Genomic DNA, 16,710 nt, shown 5'->3' with positions numbered 1-16,710 from the left:
CGTGTGTTCCTTAGCTCCCGGGGACAGACCGCATGGCTTCCTGTTGAAGGGTACAGCTGGTAACCCTTCAGGCTTTGAGATAATCACCAGGAAGTGAACTTCACAGCTTCAGGCCTTGTCTCCTTCAGACAGGTGGTTTGTGGCCTTGAGTCTTGGTGCTAACTCACAGGCTTTGTGTGGGACCCTGCAGGGAGGCACTGAGATTCTAGGGAGAAGCGCAGATGCATTTTTTTATTTATTTTTAACTCAAAGCGTGGTCCTTTGACCATCAGCCTCAGCGTCACTGGGGAGCCTCTTAGAAGCATAGACCCAAAACCTGTTGACTCAGAATCCGCATTTCAGGAAGATTTCCCCAGTGATTTAAATCCACATGAGGTTTGAGAAAAACATATACTGCTCTGCGATGTCACTGGGTGCCTGAGAAATCCTCACGCCAGCAACTAAGAGCCCTGAGAGGGTATCTGCATTGATGCAGGCGGCTAACACAAGGTGAATGGTTCCAAACCGTTGGTGTCCCTGTGTGCCAGCAACCACCAGTTAGGATTGTAATGAGATCTTGGTGATAATGGCAATTAAGATATGAACTGTTTGTGAAGGAAGCGGAATAAGGCACAGAACTCTGGTGGAAAACACAAAAGGCGGCCTGATGCAATGGGGACACCAACTGTCGAGAGCAGTAGTTCTCACCCAGGGGTGTTCGCTCCCTTAGGAGACATCTGCAATGCAGGGAGGCATTTTTATTTGTCATAACTCATGGGTCCAGGTGAGGGGTGCCACTCAACACCCTGCAACCTACAGAAAGTTCCTACCAGAGAGAATGATCCGGCCCCAGATGCCAGTTGAGCTGATGTAGAGTAATTTTGTTTTATCCTAGTGGGGTACATGTGCTCCCACATGCCACACACACACACACACGCACACACACACACTTTATTTTATTTCACGTGAGACGATGTCACCTGGCCACCCAGGCTGGAGTACAGTGGCGTGACCTCTCTGCTCACTGCAGCCTCAATCTCATGGCTCAAGTGATCCTCCCTCCTCAGCCTCCCTGGTGGCTGGGACTACAGGTGCACACCACCTTGCCCAGATAATTTTTTGGTATTGTTTTTAGAAAGGCAGTTTTGCCCTGTCGCCCAGGCTGGTCTCAGACTCTTGGGCTGAAGCAGTCCTTTAAACACATTGGGCTGTTTTAACGGAGCACCGTGTCCTCTCCTTGCTGTTGGCCACAGATGACGTCCGGCTGTTTGCCTTTGTGCGCTTCACCACCGGGGATGCCATGAGCAAGAGGTCCAAGTTCGCCCTCATCACGTGGATCGGCGAGGATGTCAGCGGGCTGCAGCGCGCCAAAACCGGGACGGACAAGACCCTGGTCAAGGAGGTCGTACAGGTAATTCTCTGAATTCTTCCAGGGTCTGGAGGTCATAGCTCACCCAGGGCCACCATCCTGTAAGGATGGAGAGGGCTGGGTTAGACTCTGGGTCTGTAGCTTAGCTGTGACTTGGGATAAACCATGCGGAGTCTCTGCACCAGTAGAGCCATCGGTGAAATGTCACCAAAATTGTTTCAAGATGTGGGCTAGGAGGAGGTAACTGTGTTTATGGTCCCACCTATCCCGTAACAGAAGCATGGCAGCTGGGCACCTACCTCCGTGGGTGTGGCAGGTGGCTTGCTTCTAGAGAAGGGGACTGGTGGGGGCACCAGAATAGCGGCCACTACCTTGTGGCGTCCTGGCTGACTTTCAGGGGTGGTCTCGAGGATCCCATGGGAGAATTCATGTGTACCCTCTCTGAACAGTGCTTACTTTAGGTCTTTTCCATTTGGCCATTAAAGAAAATGGACATTTTCAATTCCAGAATCTTCCAAGGTTGTTCTCTTGGGGTACAGGTAATGGGATTGTATTGAGAAAATAAATCTGAACTCCAAAAACGGGGACCTGGGGAAGGGTCGGTGAGGGAGAGACCTCCCTCTTACCCTGTCGCTAAATAAATAAATAAAAATAAAAACAACCGTCTGATGAGAGAAGGTGGTGAGCTAAGAGGCTTTGCTGTGGTCCTAGCCCACAGGTCACACTCTCGTCTCCAGCTGCTTTTTTAAAGGTTAATGTACTTTTGTAAATGATAAGCCGCACCGCCCTTGTAATTCATGGTTTTCTGGTAGCAGAGTGTCCTGGTTCACAAATGTACCGTAATGTACTAAGTGTTCCCCTGTTCCTGGCCTCTTAAGTTGCTTCCAATTTTTATTTTTATAAATAATGTTCCAGCCAACGTTTTAATACATCAGCTCCCTTCTGTCTTCTGTTGAATTATTCCTTTAGAATACAGTCTCAGGAGGTGGGTTCTGGAGTTAAGAGGCAAGATGATCACTTTTCAGAGGTATGGGCGTCAGATTGGCTTTGAGCAGTGCTAGCGCTGTGCCTGGACCAAGGAAATGCTGACAAAGGCCATTTGTTTCACACGCTAGTCAGCGTTCCTGGTGGACACTGCTGTCTGCACCCCTCCTGGCCGTGGAGCCCTTGTTTTGGGAAAGCACTTATTCAACCCCCTGGGCTGTTTTTCTCCAGGCCAATTGGGTTTTAATGGTTAACCAGCTTTCAGGGGCCCTCCGAGTGGCAGCAGGATGGAAAATGAAAAAGAAGTCCCATTCGTGGCCAAAGGTCTGCTGAATTCCGGCTGCTGTGCACGGCCCGCTCTTGGACGTGGCCCGGAGGAAAGAGAGCAGAGGGAGGGGGCGCTCGCCAGGATGCGGGCACGGGGCACCGCATTGCAGGTTTTGTGATTCCTTTTTTCTTCCCATATAAAAAATTGTGGTAAAATACTGGCTAGGTGTGGTGGCTCACACCTGTAATCCTAGCACTTGAGGAGACCAAGGCGGGCACATCAGCTGAGGTCAGGAGTTTGAGACCAGCCTGGCCAACCAACACGATGAAACCCTGTTTGTACTAAAAATACCAAAAAATCAGCCAGGCGTGATGGCGCACACCTGTAGTACCATCTACTTGGGAGGCTGAGACAGGAGAATCGCTTGAACCTGGGAGGTGGAGGTTGCAGTAGTGAGCTGAGATCGCGCCCCTCCTTCCTGGGCAACAGATCAAGATTCTGCCAAATAAATAAATAAATAAATAAATGTAAAATACAATAACATAAATGTTAGCCATTTTAAAGTACAATTCAGCATCATTAAACAGAGTCACAACGGTGTATACCCATCACCACTATCTAGTTCCAGAACTTTCTCATCAACCCCAGAGGAAACCTTATACCCACTAAGGCAGTCTGCAGGTTCTTTCCTATCTAGAACTCTTTTCAGTTTGGTTGACTGGGCTGGTGACCGGGGAGGGTTGGAGGAAGTTGATTCCCTGGTGGGGACCTTTAGGTGGGAGGAGTGGTGATAGTTCATATTTGCAAGCTCCAGTAACTTGAAGCACAAGGAAGAATTGCTTGGCTCTTGGAGGCGGGAAGTGCAGGGGTTTTCGGCTTTAGGTGTGGCTGGATTGAGGGCTCATGCAGTATTTTCATCTCATTTCTCAGTTCTGTTTTTCTCCGGGTTTAGAGTCAGGCAGCCTTGGCACAGCTGAGGAAATGGTCCATGCTACGGTGTACCGACTGGGTCAGGATCCCAGAAGAGAGAGGTCTCTTTCCTCCGTGTCAGTCAGTCTCTTAAGAAGACCCTGATTGGCCCAGCCTGGGTCAGATGCACAACCCGGGCGGGGCAGCGGGGTTTCATGATTGGAAGCTCCACTGTGATCGCAGTTGTTGAAGAAAGGGATCTCATGGTGAATGAAGCCCAGATGTGCACTGCAGTGCGGGGGGCGGGGGGGCGGCTGGAGTGCTGTCCTGAACACAGGTGCAGGGTCATATGTTGACCATTACCATTTGCATTTTCCACCTCTCCATTTTAAAATGTAAATTATCGCGCGTGCCTGTAATTCCAGCTACTCAGGAGGCTGAGGCAGGAGAATTGCCTGAACCCAGGGGGCGGAGGTTGCGGTGAGCCGAGATTGCGCCATTGCACTCCAGCCTGGGTAACAAGAGCGAAACTCCATCTCAAAAAAAAAAAAAAAAAAAAAATGTAAATTATCTGAAACTACTACAAGACTCCACATTCATGCTGCAGTTACAAATACAGCCATCTGGGTTACAAAGGTCCATTCTGCTGGCACGATGCTGTCTTTCCACAGCCACTGAAACCCCGCTGAGACCTGCCTGCCCATCAGCTAGCTTCCCCTCTGCCTCTTGGAGACTCGGAGCCGATGTTCTCTGAGGACCTTCCATTATGGGCCCATTCTGGGTGCCATGTCTTGGGGACCGGATCACTTACCCGATTGCTTTTTTGCCGTCATTTCCATGTGAAGAAGAAGGGGACTGGCCTTCAGTTAAGGATTATTGTCTTCATAAACCCTTGACTTTGGTTCTAATAAAAGTCGTGCATGTGCCTTCTCGTGCTTTGTGTGAAATATGAGGGTGTAAATTCATTGCATGGTCATTGATGTGGAGGAACTGGAATCCGGGGTGGCAATTTTTTTTTCTTTTTGAGACAGAATCTCACTGTATCGCCCAGTCTGGAGTGCAGTGATGCAGTCTCAGCTCACTGCAGCCTCTGTCTCCCAGGGTTAAGCAATTCTCATGCCTCACTCGGCCTCTTGAGTAGCTGGAGATTAAAGGTGTGTGCCACCATGCCCAGCAGATTTAGAGGAGGGGTCTTTATGCTACTAACCACCCGCCTGACCATGGACCAATCTCTCCCTCCCTGGGCCTCGGTGTCCTCATTTGTAAAGTGAAGAATCAGGTAAGTTGACTCGCTGTGTCATATTCTAGTTTGGCATATTCTGAAAATTCTCTTATTTTCATGGAGAAATTTGTTTATGAAGGCATTTTGCCTTTAAATGAACCTTATGTTACTTTGTCAAGGAGGAAAGTGTGATACAGTGGACTTTGGAGCCAGATGCACGGGTTTAAATTTCAGCTCTGTCACTTACTGTGTGGCCTGGGGCACATGGCTTACATGCTCTGGGCTCAGTCACCTGATGTGTAAAATAAGAGTAATATGGTGTGTGCCTTGTAGGATTGCCATGGGGATTAAAAGCAAATATAGGGAAAGTGCTAAGAACAATGTCTTCATTTCTGGGACCCGGAAGCAGTAGCTGGTATTTCTAGCTTTCCTTCTAGACAACACGGTGACGCACGGTTCTGGCAGGAAACGTTTCTACCCTGTAGATCATTTTCTTAGGAGATGCTGGATACAGATGCTGAGCTAGAGGGCACAGAGCATGACTCTTACTGTTTACTGATATTGCCAGTTGTGTTGTAAATGGCTTGGGCCAAAGTCACAGCCACCAGCAGCACAGGAAGGGCCTGGCCTTACCCACACTTGCCCGCGCTGACCTCCAACAGTTCATACTTCACCTGTGGCCTGCCACACAGGTGCATCAGCATACGGGGAAACTGAGGCCCACAGCAGTGATAGGACCTGCCCTAAATTCACAGCTAACAAGTAACAGAGCTGGGGCTAGAGCCTGGGAGAAGTAAGAGTCAGGTTCGACTCTGAGTCTCCTTAGTTCAGAGCCTGAGAAAGTGAGAGGCGGCAGTGGCTGGGAAAACAAGACAAATGCCAGCAAGGCCACGGGGCAGCAGGGGCTGCCAGGCAGGCTGGGCTGGCGACTGTGACGCCCAGACTTGAGTCTGGGGAATGCGCTGAATGCTCAGCACGCACGGCTGCCTGGCCACAGCCGTTGTCTGCCACACCGAGGTACCCGGCTGGTGCCCAGGACAGAACCTCTGTCCCATTGTTCTCCTGTCTCTGCAGGATTGCGGGGACAATGGGGTGACCTCTGGTAGTGGCCTGCGATGTGCTAGGGCCAGGCTCTCTCGGTTGAGAGCCATGCTTGGTCAGTGCTGCGACATGCTTGTCTTGCAGAATGGGTTCATTCACTTGATCCTTTTATTCATTCTTTAACACAATACAAACATTCATGGAGCCAGGAATCCAGAGGGCGCGCAGCTCAGCTTTCAGGGTCAGGAATGGAGGACAACAGAGGGTGCTGCGTTCAAGGAGAAGTGGAGGTGGGAAGGATGGACGTGCCAGGGGCGGTGTGAACTAGCCAGTCGGAGTCTATTCCGATGGCTTCTAAGCCCTGGGAGCAACCAGGCTCAGTGGCTCACACCTGTAATCACAGCACTTTGGGAGGCCAAGGCAGGAGGATTGCTTAAGCTCAGGAGTTTGAAACCAGCCTGGACAACATAGTGAGACTGCATCTCTGTTTTAAAATAATTTTTAAAACTTCAGAAATGGGCTGGGCGCAGTGGCTCATTCCTGTAATCTTAGCACTTTCAGAGGCCAAGGCCAAGAGGCAGGTAGATCACTTGAGGTCAGGAGTTCAAGACTGGCCTGGCCAACATAGTAAAACTACATCTCTACTAAAAGTACAAAAATTAGCTGGGCGTGGTGGCGTGTTCCTGTAATCCCAGCTGCTCGGCAGGCTGAGGCATGAGAATTGCTTGAACTCAGGAGCCAGAGGTTGCAGTGAGCCACAATTGCACCACTACAGTCCAGCCTGGGCAACAGGGCAAGACTCCATCTCAAAATGAAAAACAAATTAATTAAGAAATGAAGAAATGAATCTGCTCATGTAGGCTCTTTGTGTTTTCCCAGGACAGAAGCTTTTAAAATGCTCAGTAACTGTTCTTTGTGTTAAATTGTGGAAGCTAGTTACACTCAGGGGACCCGGGACTAGGTCGAAATTCCACATCTCTGCTTCTGTTTCGATAGAAAGCAGGAGGCTGAGCACAGTGGCTCATGCCTGTAATCCCAGCTCTTTGGGAGGCCGAGGTGGGCAGATCACCTAAGGTCAGGAGTTCTAGACCAGCCAGGCTAACCAGACAAGGTGAAACCTTGTCTCTACTAAAAAGACAAAAATTAGGCTGGGCGTGGTGGCACATGCCTGTAATCCCAGCTACTCAGGAGGCTGAGGCAGGAGGATCGCTTGAACCCAGGAGGCAGAAGTTGCAGTAAGGCAAGATCGTGCCACTGCACTCCAGCCTGGCGACAGAATGAGACTCCATCTCAGTAACAAGAAAAATTAAAGAAAGCAACAGCGAGAGCTGATTGGCAGCCAGGAAAGCCTGCACCACTATATGGGATGAGATGTACGGGACGGGGCCTCCCCCTTACAGAGCATGAGTTACCACCAGGCACTCTGTGGACCATGCGTAGACTGTTCATTGCCTCCAGAGGGTTTCAGCTGTTTATTTCTATGTGGCGTGTTTATGCTTCCTTAAGCCAGTGGTTCATGGAAAGACTCTATATTTGCACAACCAGAAGGGCCTTTTTGGCCTGATGCATTTCACCTGGGCCGAGGCCAGGGCGGCCTCTTGTTGCTCATGTCATACATATATATAGTTTTAGGTGGAGTCTCACTCTGTTGCCCAGGCTGGAGTGCAGTGTCGCCCTCTTGGCTCACTACAGCCTCCGCCTCCTGGGTTCAAGTGATTGTCCTGCCTTAGTCTCCTGAGTAGCTGAACCACAGGCACCTGCCATCATGCCTGGCCTAATTTTTGCATTTTTAGTAGAGTTGGGGTTTCATCATGTTGGCCAGGGTGGTCTTAAACTGACTTCAGGTGATCTGCCCACCTTGGCCTCCCAAAGAGCTGACATTACAGGCACGAGCCGCTGTGCCCAGCCTCATGTTATATATGTTTAAAACACAAATTGCCCAATTGAAAGATAAACAGCCCCCATGCAGCATGTGAATGGTGGGATCGGGTATCACGTACAGAGGGCCAGGCTTATTCATCCGTGCCAGGGTGGTGCTGACCCCAATATACAGATGAGGAAACAGGCTTGGAGAGAACTAGTTCTTGAGCCAAGGTAAGTGTTCAGGCAGAAGCCAGGTGGTGGGGAACGGAGGCCACTTTAAATGTGGCGCTTCTGTAATGGGAGGGCAGTGAGGAGCCCTGGGAAGATTTGAGATGAGATCAGTGGGTCCGCATCTGTTTCTAAAGAGGTTAAAATCCCTTAGGGGAACTGAAGTGAGAGGATTGCTTGAGCCCAGGAGTTCCAGACCAGCCTGGGCAATACAGTGAGACCCTGGCTCTACAAAAAAATTTAAAAAAACCGGCCGGGCATGGTGGCTCATGCCTGTAATCCCAGCACTTTGGGAGGCCGAGGCGGGTGGATCACGAGGTCAAGAGATCGAGACCATCCTGGTCAACGTGGTGAAATCCCATCTCTACTAAAAATACAAAAAATTAGCTGGGCATGGTGGCGTGTGCCTGTAATCCCAGCTACTCAGGAGGCTGAGGCAGGAGAATTGCCTGAACCCAGGAGGCGGAGGTTGCGGTGAGCCGAGATGGCGCCATTGCACTCCAGCCTGGGTAACAAGAGCGAAACTCCGTCTCAAAAAAATAAATAAATAAATAAAAATTTAAAAAATCAACTGAGCATGGTGGTTTGCACCTATAGTCCAAGCTACTCAGGAGACTGAGCCCAGGAGGGCAAGGATGCAGTGAGCTGTGATCGCACCACTGTGGGGATGCAGTGGCACTCAGGTGTGGTCGACAGAGCAAGACCTTGCTTAAAAGAAAGATCCCTGCACCCTGGGTTTGGGCTGGGCATGTAAATGAAGCCATCTTAATAAGCAAAGAATTCTGCCCAGTGGACTGTGACTTGGCTGCCCTCCACTAAAGTCTAGACCAGTGCCAGCCCTTGGGCAGCCTGCCCTAGCCTGGTACCTGCCCCAGGCACCTGCCAGCAGCTGGCTTCCAGAGGCTCTGGTGCAGTGATTCCCGACAGTCACTAGCACAGTACAGAGTCCCTGCGCCGCGCAGATGCGCCATTTGAATGTGTCTGGGTCTTAACCTGAAGACATGAATCTGGAGAGCTCCTTGTATGTGAAGTACAGCTTTCCCAGCCTTCGTGAAAGGCCGAAGGCTCACTGCACTCCAAGTCTTGCCCCTGCGTTGAGTGCTTTTCCTCCCCTGCTTCTCTTCCCCTTCCCTGGACCCCTGCACCCTTTTGTCCACCTCTTGTCATCCTTTGTCCTCAGACACCTTGCCTGGTGAGATTCCCTTATGGAACCAGCACACACGCTTAGTCTTCTCCCCGTGGTGGTTTCATTTTAAGTTGCTGTGGTTTGCAGAAAGGGTTCCGACAAGATGCAGGAGCTAAGTGACCAGCCGCTGCTACCCGCCACCTCACACAGAGGAAACCTTCCCGCAGAGCCCGTGCCACAGCCCTTAGCAGAGCGGGGATACAGCCTGTGTCCTTCCTCTTGACATTTCATAAATGCTTTTTGTTTTTATAATTTTTTTTTTGAGAAGACATTTTGCTCTTGTCACCCATGTTAGAGAGCAGTGGCACAATCTCAGCTCACTGCAACCTCCACCTCCTGGTTCAAGTGATCTTCCTGCCTCAGCCTCCCAAGTAGCTGGGACTACAGGTTCGTTCCAATGCATCTGGCTAATTTTGTATTTTCAATAGAAATGCCGTGTTGGCCAGAGTGGTGGAGAACTCCTGACCTCAGGTGATCCACCTGCCTGGGTCTCCCAGAGTGCTGGGATTACAGGCATGTGCCACTGTGCCTGGCCTGTTTTTATAATTGTAATGGCCAAATATTATTTTGTAAGTGGAGGTAGTATAGCGTATGTAAGTCTGTGATTTTGTGTGTGTACCTCTCTATGGGTGTGTGTGCCTGTGTGTGTGTATATGTGTATGTGTGGCACTCCTGTGTGTGAGTGTGGATATGTGTGATGCATATGTGCATATGTATGTGCACCCTTGTGGGTGTGTGCATGCCTGTGTGTGGGTGTGTGCATACCTATATTTGTGTACACCTGTGTGTGCATGTATGTATGTGTGTGCCTGCATGTGTCTGTATGTGTATGCAGGTGTCTATGTATGTATGCATGCATGCATGCATGTTCATGTGTGTGTGCATACCTATGTTTCTATGTACCTGTGTGTGCATGCGTGTATATATGTGTATGTCTGTGTGTGCATGCCTGTATGTGCATGCCTGCGTGCGTGTGTGTGTGTGCCTCCTCCTGGCATGGAGTCAGTCCTGTGATCTCCTGGCCACTTCACTTCCTTTGTCCTCAGTTTTTTCATCTGAAAAATGTGTATGATGATACCTCACACCTGGAGTTGTGAAAGTTCAGAAAGATGCCATGTATAATAGGTTCCTTGTTAGGAAGTGTTACGTGGGTACTATTTACTTACTTACCCAACTTTTGCTGAAAAATGGAAACAGCCTGGTATTTACTGGCAATGAACATCTCTGAGTATGTATGTTATCATTTTTTTAAATTCTGTTATTTCTTTGGGAAAAGTCCCCAAACATGGGTGTGGCTGACGAATAAGAAATGCTGGGCACCATTTCGATGGGGCAGAAGTTGAAGATGTGAACCTGGATTGAATCTCTATCTTGTCAACTGATCAATAAGCCCAGGCTATTTGGAGCTCCGGGTTAAGGGGGATTAATCTGAGGTTAAGCCTGGACTCGGCGGGGAAAGTGCCACGATTAATTTGTGATGTCTGCTGTGGTCGCCGGAGAGAGGAGAGTATGTTTCCCATACGCTGTACCTCCCTGGTCTAGATGCAGCCGCGGTCAGAAATTAGGCAGGGTGCATCTGGGGCTTCTGTAAATCTCTATGGTCAGGAAAGCCGAGTGTTAAGACTACAGGCAGTTGCCCAAACGCTGAAGTGGTGGGGGCCTTGCGGCGGTCACGGATCTAGGCATATGAACAGCCCCCCCATTTGGTTTTGGCCAAAACCCTCACAGCGTGCTTCTTGGCCGTCACGCCTCCCATCTTCATTAGATGGTTACCCTGGGCCCACCCAAACTACAGCTGTGTGCCTCTGTCTTGGCTTTTGTTCTCTCCCCATCGAAGGAGGGTCGAGTCACTCCTGAGCTGTGAGGGTGACACGGGTGCCTTTGTTCCTGAGTCTGCCAAACCCTCGCCTGTGCCGTTTCCATCTGCTGGTCTTTCCTTTATCTGTGATGACTCATGCCTCTTATAAGAACCTGCTCCAGCCGGGCACGCCGGCTCATGCCTGTAATCTCAGCACTTTGGGAGACTGAGGCAGGCAGATCAGGAGTTCCAGACCAGCCTAGCCAACTGGGTGAAACCCTGTTGAAACTAAAAATACAAAAATTAGCCAGACATGGTGGTGCATGCCTGCAGTCCCAGCTACTTGGGAGACTGAGGCAGGGCAATCGCTTGAACCTGGGAGGCGGAGGTTGCAGTGAGCTGAGATGGTGCCACTGCACTCCAGCCTGGGCAACAGAGCAAGACTCGTTTCAAAAAAAAAGAAAGAAGAAGAAAGAGAAAGAACCCATTCCTTTTAAGTAAATTACACCTTGCTGTAGAATTTTTAAAACCTTGGTCTTTCAAGCACTTTGAATAGTTGTGGGAGGGAGGTGTAGGGGCCTCAGTGGGGTTGGCAGTGGGTGCTCAGTAGGTTACATGGCTGCGCGTTTTCATGTGGCTCCTGTTCCTTGGAAATAGCCTCGTCTCCTGGCAAGATGCAGGGTGCTGGAGACTGACTGCTCTTCTTCAGCACTCCGGGGTCTTTGGTTTATAAATCATCTTCACCTGCTTGTAGGGAAGACACATTCACGTGGCCAGCATGTGTCTTGTCTAACCCCCAGCCCATCTCATGCATGCTGGAGGGGAGATTCTATCCCCCACACCTTTTTGCAAGGGTGGACCTGATGCCAGCATAGCCTTCATTGTGGGAGCACTGCTCCGATCCCACAGCTGACTTTCCTTGCCAGGTTTCCCCACTGCCCTAGGATTCTGGTGTCCCTGGTGGAACTTCATCCTGTGTCCATGTGCTCTGGAGGCTTAGGTGTGGGATCCCTGGACGACTGGTGGGGAAAGGCTGGGGAACCGTGTTGTCCAGCCTTCTTTCACAGAGGTGGAAACCAGGGCCCAGAGCCGCTGAATGCTGCCTTCAGGGCATTTTAGAGCCCTCTGCTTCTGTTTTCTGTTCTCAGTCTGTCACAAACCCACCAGTACCAGAGTTTTGACTTCCCAGAGCCTAGGAGTGTGTGGCATATGACAGCTGCTCTCTAGCATGTGATTGTGGGGACAGTGACTTGTGTTGCTCTCACTGTCTTTCCATACAACAAAGATCAGCTCCTCCCCTGGGCCCCGCTTCATAGAAATACGCATTTCTGACATCACAAATGGAAGTGCCCAAGAACCCCCACTCATGCTTTCTCCCCAGAGCTTCCCCTGCACCCACCTTCCCTGCATTGGTTGGGAATATCCTCATAGCCCAAACGCTCCTGAGGAGCAGACCCCACACTTGTACCCCGTCAGGCCTCCTCCCTGTTCCCCCGCAGCTAAGCCTGGGCCTGGCTTTGAGGTTCGCAGCCACAGCTGGCATCTTCTCTCGGCTAGTTTCATTGCCTTGGTTATTCCTAGGAATTCCTGGGACTTCCCTTCGTTAAAAAACAAACACTGGGAACGAGAAGAGGAAGCAGCCACTGCCTGTGCCTTCACTCTGAGGGGCTGAGAGAACTTCCTTGTATCTGAGATTCCCCTCACATCTTGAGAATGCAGGCGAGCCCGCAGCCCTGTAGAGCACTGTCCATGACTGGTGAGCACTTCACTTTGTACCCGGCACACTCATCAAGCGTCCAGGCCCCTATTATGCTCATATGCTCCTCACAGCAGCCCTAGGCGTGAAGCTGTAATTATCCCCATTTGCAGATGAGGAGACTAAGGCTCAGGGAGGTTGAGCCCCCAGGGAGGCTCCGGCACTGGAGATGCCTGCGGACAACTATGCCTGTTTGGATTTGGCCCAAACCTCCTCCCAGCACGCTGGGGTTTAAACCCAGGCAGTTGGGAGCCATTTAAAAATGAAAAGGAGCTGGGTGTGGCAGCTCACGCCTGTGATCCCAGCACTTTGGGAGGCCTAGGTGGGAAAATCACTTGAGACCAGGAGTTCGAGACTAGTCTGGCCAACATAATGAAACTGTGTCTCTACTAAAAATAGAAAACAAGTCAGGCTTGGTGGCACGTGCCTGTAATCACAGCTACTTTGGAGGCTGAGGCAGGAGAATTGCTTGAACCCGGGAAGGGGAGGTTGCGGTGAGCCGAGATCCTGCCACTGCATTCCAGTCTGGGCGACAGAGTGAGACACCATCTCAAAAAATAAAAATAAAAACGAAAAGGATGAGCCAGGCATGGTGGCTCACACCTGTAATGCCAGTACTTTGGGAGGCTGAGGTGAGTGGATCACCTGAGGTCAGGAGTTCAAGACCATCCTGGCCAACATGGTGAAAACCCCATCTCTACTGAAAATACAAATATTAGCCGGGTGTGGCTGGAGAACTGCTTGATCCCAGAAAGTGGAGGTTGCAGTGTGCTGAGATTGTGCCACTGCACTCTAGTCTAGGTGATAGGAGCAAAAACTTCATCTCAAAAATAAATAAACAAGAAAAGGATGATTTAAAACCAAGATAGGAAAACATGCGCTTTAAAATCCAGCCTTGGAAATAGACGGCTAGGTACTCTGACCGGAGTCCCAGTACCTGCCCCGTGCCCTTTGCTATATTACCCTCCTCAAAAGTGGAGACAAGTTTTGTTGAATGCTTGTTTTGCATCTCTGAGGCACGAATGTATAAGCAGTGGGAAAGGTCACAGGGACGCAACTTGTCTTCATGACCAGCCTGGCCAACATGGTGAAAATACAGAAATTAGCCAGGTGTGGTGGTGGGTGCCTGTGATCCCAGCTACTCGGGAGGCTGGGGCAGGAGCATCGCTCGAACCTGGGAGGCGGAGGTAGCAGTGAGCTGAGATCCCACCACTGCACACCAGCCCGGGCGGCAGAGTGAGAGTCTGTCTCAAAAAAAAAAACAAAAACTCATCTTCCACTTGGCGGGTTGCACTGTTCCAAACCATCCAAGCAGCCTCAGCCGCTTGGAGTCAGACTTAGCTGGATAAGGCCCTTCGGAAAAAAATCCTGCTTTAGCAAGAAAGGAGAAGTCCCCTGTGGCGGCTATCAGAGAGTGACACTGAGTTCCTAGACAAGACAAAGATGTTTTTTCAGCCACAGGCAACAGCACCCCCAGACAGGCGCACGCCACTGTGCAGTCTCTGGCCAGTTGTGGCGGCCGCCTCTAGGGCTTGGCGGTCTAGAGCAGTCCCTGGGGCGGGATGTGGGAGGAAGGCCGGCCGGCATCTGGGACGCATCCCCAGGGCCCCACCGGGAAGTTGCTGTGTGCCCTGGGATGAATTGTGTCCACTCTCTGCATTGCTTGCTGGTCCTCTGTGTAATGAAGAGGTGAATGGCAGTTTCAAGGGTAGAGTGCAGTGGTGCGATCATGGCTCACTGCAGCCTCGACCTCCCAGGCTCAAGTGATCTTCCCTCCTCAGCCTCCCGAGCAGCTGGGACAACAGGCGCACGCCACCACTCTCGGCTATTTATTATTATTATTTTTGTAGAGACAGGGTTCCCCTGTGTTGCCCAGGCTGGACTTGAACTCCGGGGCTAAAGTGATTCTCCCTCCTTGCCCTCCCAAAGTGCTTGGGATTACAAGTATGAGCCACCTCCCTTCACTGTTTTGTTTTAACTGAAACAGTTTACATAGAGTGAAATGCAGAGATCTTAGGAATACTGCTCGATGAGTTTTTGTATATACATATGCATATATATACACATATATGTATGTACAAAGATAGATAGATAGATATATTTTTTTAAAACAGAGTTTCTCTCTTGTTGCGCAGGCTGGAGGACAGTGCTGTGACCTCAGCTCACCGCAACCTCTGCCTCCCAGCTTTAAGCAATTCTCTGGCCTCAGCCCCCCAGTTAGCTGGGATGATAGGCACCCGCCAGGACACTCAGCTAATTTTTTATATTTTTAGTAGAGATGGGGTTTCACTGTGTTGTCTAGGCTGGTCTCAAACTCCTGACCTCAGGTGATCCAGTTGCCTCGGCCTCCCAAAGTGCTGGGGTTACAGGTGTGAGCCAATGCGACTGGCCCAAGTTGTTGTATATTTTGAATGTTCATGGTGCACACCTGTGAAACCGCCACCCAGATCTGGACGTGGCGCATTTCCAGCCACCGAAGTCTTCCCTGGGGCCCCTGCCAGTCACTCTTCTCCTCCCAGAAGGGCTCTCTTGCTCTGCAATTCATGATTCTTTCTGGCTGATCACATTATTCTTTCAGACCCTTCAATGTTCTGTCTAGACCTGGCTGCTGCCAGCCACGTGTGGCCTCTGAGTGCTTGAAAATCACTGTGTGCTGTAAACCTGGGGGGCACACAGGGCTTCTAAGGCTGTTCAAAAGAAATGAAGGTAAAGGACCTCGCCAGTGGCTTTTAGCATTGATTACACGTAGAAATGACAGTATTTTGCATATATTGGATTACATAAAATACTATTAAATTTAATGGCACTCATTTCTTTTTTACTTTCTTCAATGGTGACTACTAGAAATTTGAAAATTCCTGGCCAGGTGCAGTGGTTCATGCCTGTAATTCTAGCACTTTGGGAGGCTAAGGCAGATGGATCCTTTGAGCTCAAGAGTTCAAGACCAGCCTGGGCAACATGGTGAAACCCTGTGTAAAAAAAATAAAAAAATTAGTCAGGCATGGTGGTGGGACCTGTAGACCCAGCTACTTGCGGGGCTGGGCCACTAGGCTCACCTGAACACAGGCGGAGGTTGCAGTGAGCTGAGATTGTGCCACTGCACTCCAGCCTGGCAGCATGGGTGACAGAGCTCCCAGCGGGAGCTGCTGGAAGGCTTGGAGGTGGAGAGGTGTGGAGGTGGTTTTAGTTGGTTTTAGTCTGAGGCTCAGATCAGACATTTTGGGGACATTCTGTGGAGTCTACACCCTAAATGGGAGGTGCTGGCTCACCTTTGTAAGCCCCTGGGGGCTCAGGATCACCCCGTGTAGGATGGAGACCTGCTAGTACCCACTCCATGTGGCCGGACCACCTTGGCCCCTTCAGGATGGGCTCTGGCCCTGTAGAAGGCGGGAGCGGCTCAGTGTCCATTCAGGAGCAGGCTGGGGTCCAGCTCTGGCTTCAAGGGAACTGACCACTGTCAGTCACAGGCCCATCTGACCCATGTGTCCACAATGGGCCCGCCCATGACCAGTCTGACGGTGAGGTGATGGGCGGAGCCAGTCCCAGGGGGGTGATTGGATTGACATTTGGACACTATTTGGAAGGTGCTAGGAGTCACTGCCAGGCTCAAAGAATGGGGAAGGGGTGGACAAGACACGGGAGAAGCACCAGGAGGAGACACGAAGCGGGGAGGGGAGGAAACACGAAGCGGGGAGGGGAGGAGACAGGAAGTGGGGAGGGGAGGAGACACGAATGGGGAGAGGGGAGGAGACAGGTGCAGGGAAAGGCAAGCGGACCCAGGTGCAAGGGTGGAGAGCAGGGGGCTGGGGGATGACTGCCACTTAACTAGCCTCATGGTGTCACTCGCTGAGCCTCAGTTTCTCCTTCTGAATTGAACGGCAAGAGATGACCTCTAAGGACCAGCAGCCCTGCTGTCTATGAGGCCATTGTAATGGGAAGGCCTAGAGGAATCCCACCCTTCTAGTGTCCTCCATCCATCCCTTCCCTCTGCTCAGCTTTGCAGCTCTGTGGGGTGCAGTGAGTCCCAGGCTGTATACCTGGGCAGTCACGTGGCGGGGACTCTTATGTGAGGAGGGGAGCTGAGCCAAATGTGCCAGCTGTCAGCCA

The 16,710-nt window shown here is 50.8% G+C and overlaps 1 protein-coding gene across 1 annotated transcript in view; it reads left to right on the top strand.

Annotated features, from left to right (window-relative positions):
* The window catches only part of COTL1 (coactosin like F-actin binding protein 1), a 46,772-nt gene that overhangs the window by 24,315 nt on the left and 5,747 nt on the right, over positions 1-16,710 (top strand). The window contains exon 3 of the mRNA XM_002761216.7: positions 1,233-1,390. Within this exon, the coding sequence (XP_002761262.1) occupies positions 1,233-1,390 (158 nt within the window). The remainder of the gene's footprint in view (positions 1-1,232; positions 1,391-16,710) is intronic.

This window comes from Callithrix jacchus, chromosome 20 (genome assembly GCF_049354715.1).
Source record: "Callithrix jacchus isolate 240 chromosome 20, calJac240_pri, whole genome shotgun sequence".
In the NCBI taxonomy this organism is placed as follows: Eukaryota; Metazoa; Chordata; class Mammalia; order Primates; family Cebidae; genus Callithrix; species Callithrix jacchus.
Note: the sequence above shows the minus strand (reverse complement) of the source record. Positions and strands in the feature narration are given on the sequence as shown.